Source organism: Podospora anserina, chromosome 3 (assembly GCF_000226545.1).
Source record: "Podospora anserina S mat+ genomic DNA chromosome 3, supercontig 2".
Classification (NCBI taxonomy): Eukaryota; Fungi; Ascomycota; class Sordariomycetes; order Sordariales; family Podosporaceae; genus Podospora; species Podospora anserina.
This window is the reverse complement of record NW_001914856.1, coordinates 737,366-742,760: the sequence shown is the minus strand read 5'-3', so window position 1 is coordinate 742,760 and position 5,395 is coordinate 737,366. Positions and strand designations below refer to the sequence as shown.

The window sequence follows — 5,395 nt, the reverse complement described above, 5'->3', positions numbered from 1 at the left end:
AGGTCGGCGATTTCGCTCTGCTGGTCCAGTCTGGGTTCACGAAGAAGCAGGCCATGGGCGCGCAGTTTGTTACGGCTATTGGTGCTCTCCTCGGCACGCTCATTGGCATTGCGATCCAGGAGTTTGGAGAGAATGGAGCGAGCGGCGCTGATGCTGTGGCCATGGGCATGAAGGAAGGTCTCTGGGGCACGAGCTTGACTTGGGGAGACATGTTGCTGCCTTTCACGGCTGGAACTTTCTTGTATGTGGGCACAGTGGCGGTCATCCCCGAGTTGTTGGAGACTGGGAAGAACAAGGCGGTGGAGTTGAGGAAGATGCTGGTGCAATTTGCGGCGATTGCTGCTGGGGCGGGCATCATGCTTTATATCTCTTGGCATGACTAAGTTGCTTGCTTGACTTGAAGATTGGAAAGTTTGTTTGTGTTTTGATCGATGAAGCATAGGAGTGATGGAGTGTGTGTGGGTTGTTTGGTATCTTGTGTAAGAGTCATAAGCTGAGAAAGGGGAGTTTTTTTACCTAAGTGTACTATTGATACAACATCGGCTTTTTGGGTTGGTTAGAGAGCAGCATCGTCATCATCATCGGAGGTGCCGGCATAAGGAAACAAAAGATGGACCGTCATGTGTAAGGTACTTTTGCATAGAAATATTCGGTTTTTGAGAATGGGCGGTGAATAAAGGCTCTGAGCCTCAAGCTTACCTTGGTGAGTGCCACACACAATATTTTACCTATTAGAAAAAAGATGTCATGGCGAGTACGCGTAGGGAAGGGCAAGCGACGGGAATACGCCCGGACGAAATATGTCTTTTCGGCTCGGAAGAGGGAAGACGAGACTATCGGATCGGGTACCAACTTGGTGTTGTCATTAGGCTTGATGACCGGACCGGGTATCGTCACCCTTTCAGCAGAGCCAGGTCATGACTGAAAATCTAGATTTTATTTTTATTTAGGTTTTTGGCGAGGTCAGATGGTGATGTTCTTGCCGTACGGAGCTAAGAGCGGTGGAGCTGGATTTGGTGATGGGTACTACTCTGCAATGCGGTCATGTTTCCATAGTGGTTACAATGGGCTTGGAGACAACCCCCCTGCCAAGATGACTCCTTCGGTTCAGCCTTGTCATTTGGCAGAGGTGTACATTGTACGAACTGTTTGCAAGGTAGTGTAGGGGGTGTGTGGCTGGACGTCAATATCAACTTGGTTAGGGGTATATATTAGTAATGGCAGTTCGCTGACAAAAGCGAAGTCGCGAGAACGACGGGAGTGGGACTGTGCAGACAGGATGTGTGATGGGAGAGAGACGGCGAGAAGTTCTTCCTGAGCTGACGCTTTGCGAAAGTGGTATGGATAACCATAGCTGAGTCATATTAGTTTGTAGGGGGTTGAACTGTTGTACAACGTAGGGCGTGGCTTGGAATATGGTGATGGTTGGGAGCTAGGATTATGGATCCTGACGGAGTTTAAAAGCTTTCCTGAGGAAAACCTGATGACGGTATATTGCACCATTCTCGTGAAACATGGTTATCCAGGTTTGCGGGGAAGAGACTCGAAGCCGTATCGAGGTGCGGATTCGGAGAGACGAAGTGGAAAGAAAGTGAAGAACTCGTGGCTGGTGGGGAGGAGAGAGGTTTGAACGGTATGCAAGGAGTCTCACCGGGACAAAGCTAGCAGAACCCCAAAGGTCTGTCCCGTGTCCCGGCTGTTTGGGTCTTCCGGAAAGGGTAGTCGGGAGGGCATACCTCGCATGGGCAGTCGGGACAGAGCCCGACGCCACAAGAGGCGCCCAGATTTGATGATGGGTCGGTCTCATCAATGACATGGCTGGGCTTCGGCAAGATGACCTCTTGCCGCGAGTGTGAATTCATTATTGTAGGTAATGGGTGGGAACCTTGCGGACCATGCGGACCCAAATTGCTGTGTAGAGTAGCACTATGCGGATCCAAGTTCCAGTGCATATTGGCCGATGACTCCAACTGCGAGGGCCTTGCCTTACCTTCACCTCACAACGTTTTTTTTTCGATGCTGTATGTAGGTCAAGATGAAATAAGACAATGAGAAGGCTGAGCCCATCGGGTTTTGCCGTTGATGGGGATGTTTTCAGTGCAGCTTCGACAATGAATATCCCGTGAAATAAGTCAATCGAGGTGAATGGAAGCGAGACGGGTCTTGACAAAAGGTTCGAATGGCCTAGATTTCGACATCTGATTGTTTTCAGAGCCGCCGTGATCGGGGCGTGACCTTCAAACAATGGAGTTTACAGTGGGTCTGCTGTGGAGTTCTGGGCTCGGCCTGCTGGGGTCTACGCCGAGCGGGGCCCATGATGCGATGCGGGGAGGAGTGGGGTGGGCGGGGCACCCAGTGGAGTTAGGAATTGAAGACAAGACCCGCCTTCTGTCACTCTCTGGGACCGCCCTTCACTAACACCGCTCGAACTATGTACCTTACGTCTATGAAGATCGGATGACGACTGTATAGTTTGTGATCTCCTCGGAGAGTTTCTTCTGTTCGCTGGGCTTGGTGACAGTTAAGGAACATATCAGACGGTTGGTCAGGATTGTGAAGCTATCTGCTCCTTCACAGATGGCTACCCGTAGAGATTCAGATAGTGACACATGGGCAACATATCACATATTGAAAGCACATACGTATCACTAGATCAGACTAGACCAAGCCACATCGAGGCAGGGGAAACGGCTGACGTCGAAGCGACGGCCCAGCATTTCCTTTTGACATCCGATGACCGGTCAACGGACTTTTGCGCCTTTCGGCCAACAAGAGACGAAACGATGGTGCCCGTTAAAAAAGCTCATCGATCACGGCTAGCTAGTGTCGAGAGCTCTGGCCAATGACAACCCCAGCTTGACGATCGTTTTGTCCTTGTTCAACACCCTGGGAGTCAGCCTTTTCCACATCATGTCCCCATCAGGGAGTCCAAATTCACAGAGAGGCCACGCCCTCTCCTTGAGCAAAGAGACTGGCCAGCATTTGCAACACAAAAGGATGCAGGGCGCGAGGCGTTCGTCTGGGCTCTTGGCACCCTCCATCACGGCATCCCACTCCTTGCCGATGCCAAATAGCGGTTCAGCTTTCCGGGTCGACTGACGAAACGACCAACCGAGTGATGGGAGCCAAGAGCTGCCCCGCCCTCCTTTTGATGCCGTTGACCAAAGTAGCAATTGCGCACCCACCACCACCACCCACGTCCTTTTTGTCCACATGTGCTCCAATCACACCCCCCTGGCCCGGGTAGGCATTGGGTAGGCAGGGTAGGGAAGGGGGAGACATGGACGGCACCCCGGGGAACAGAAGCAGGTTAGCCAGATCAATGCTCTGCCTCGTCCGCCTAGCTCTCTCTTTTTTTTTTTCTTCTGGCTTTGTAATGAGTCAAAAGCTTTGTTATCCACCATCTACCCTGGGTCCAACTAAACCATGGGGTTAGGGCAGCCCGCTATAAGACGGTCGCGAACGCCGCTCAACGCCTGAGGCTGTTATAGTTTTCCGACCCATCGATTGTGAACCACTGGACCCCTCTTACCTACACCTTGTTTGTTTGGCCATCCCGCTGGCTGTTGTACGCTTGCTGTCTTGTCGGCACAGGTGACGGCCTCTGAAAAAGTTTGCTGCCCACGGAAGCCAACAGGAGACATTCAGTTACACCCGTCGTTGACAGCAATTTCCCTTTTTGCTATATCTTGTCCTCTTCTAGCCGTTTACCTCTGGACTCGGTCTCAAGTCCGTCTAGTCTCCACAATGGCGGCTACACCTTCATCCAACTCGGCCTCGAGTGCCCATGACTCGCATGACTTCCCACCACTTACTAGGGACCTGGCCTTTCCCAAATCTGACATCCGAGTCCACCTAAAGGACCACTACAACGCCAAAGTCTATACATCTGGATCGCCTGTGAAGGGCGAGGTTACGATTGTTACCAAGCGAGATGTCCACTTCGACTCGATTCAGATTGTTCTCATTGGCAACACCAAGGCCAGCTTTGACGGCATGAGCTTCCCCCAGGAGATCACACACACCTTCCTCAAGATGGTCATGCCAGTCCCCGAGTCGACATACCCCCTGCCCAAGGTGTTGGAGACGGGCGGGACCTACACCATTCCCTTCAACTTTGTTATTCCTAGCCAGCTCACCATCAACGCCTGTAACCACAAGCGACTATCAGATCAGCTCCAGGATCACCACGTTTTGCTCCCACCCAGCATGGGCGGTGGCTGGGAGAAGGACGACATGGCGCCTCGCATGACCCGTGTGGAATACAGCATCAAAGCTCGCGTCCTGAGGGAAACCGTCTCCTCCACAGGCCCGCGACCAGAGAACACCGCCATCAAGAAGACGAGAATCATGGAGGGGACACGCAACATCCAGGTCTTGCCATCAACCCCCGAGGAACCACCCTTGAACATCACCCCCAAGGACAGACTATACAGCATGACCAAGTCCAAAACTTTGCGCAAGAGCTTCATCCTCTCGACGAAGCTGGGCAAGATCACCGCCGAAGCCCACCAACCATCAGCAGCAGTCATTTCGTCGGACGGGAACAGTCTCGTCTCCCGACCAACAATGAGAATCAGCCTGACCTTTGACCCCGAAAACCCCTCCCACATTGCCTCCCCGCCTCAGATAACGGGTGTGTCAGGGAAAGTCACGGCTCACACGTTCTTTTCGTCGGGCACGATTTCTGATTTTCCTAATCTGGGAGAGCAGTGGAACACGCCCTACGTCACGGACCGGAGAGGGCAGTTCTTCACCTCTGTCTCTTTGCCCCCCATTTCTGCTGTTCCCGAAGTGAGCTGGACGCAGAAAATGAGGAACCAGCGGAGGGATAGCGGGTACGGGACCGAGTCGTCTTCTTCCCCTGTGGTGGGCAAAGACAAGCAGAAGAGTCCGGTGTATCTCACGTCCACGGTGGACATCCCCATCGGTTTACCGACGGACAAGAAGACTTTTGTGCCGACTTTTCACGGGTGTATCGCTTCGAGGGTGTACACGTTGTCTTTGTCGCTGAACATGGCAATGGCGTTGGAGAAGAGCAAGAAGAGGAGCAGTGGGGGGACGAGGGTGAACTTGACGGTGCCGTTGCAGGTGGCTGTTGAGCAGCCTGGGGCGGCGGTTGCTGGGGGGTTGGGGCAAGAGCTGCCGAGTTTTGAGGAGGCGCAGGCGGATGAGCACTTGAGGCCGAGGGTGATTCAGGTTATGAGTGAGGAGTTGAGGGAGGAGGTGCAGAGGGGGAGGGATAGTTGGATGGGTGGTGGTGGTGGGGTGTCGAGTCAGAATACTGGGAGTTCCTCCTCGGATGCTTCTTCTGGGACGGATGGACTGCCTGGTTATGGGGATGGTGTTGTGGCCGGGCAGGATAACGAGCAGGGTCAGGAGCAGGAAGAGGACA

General features: G+C 53.1%; 2 protein-coding genes across 2 annotated transcripts in view; both read left to right on the top strand.

Moving 5' to 3' along the window:
* PODANS_3_3890 (uncharacterized protein) overlaps window positions 1-383 on the top strand; it is a gene marked incomplete at both ends in the record, with an annotated part of 1,158 nt that extends 775 nt beyond the window's left edge. The window contains one exon of the mRNA XM_001909139.1: window positions 2-383. Within this exon, the coding sequence (XP_001909174.1) occupies window positions 2-383 (382 nt within the window). The remainder of the gene's footprint in view (window position 1) is intronic.
* Window positions 384-3,747: 3,364 nt separating this feature from the next.
* PODANS_3_3880 (uncharacterized protein) lies at window positions 3,748-5,394 on the top strand (the record flags this gene model as incomplete). The annotated part of the gene is made up of 1 exon (XM_001909138.1): window positions 3,748-5,394. A coding segment is annotated over one exon (1,647 nt), but the record flags the coding sequence as incomplete, so codon positions are not given.
* Between the last annotated feature and the right edge of the window lies 1 nt (window position 5,395).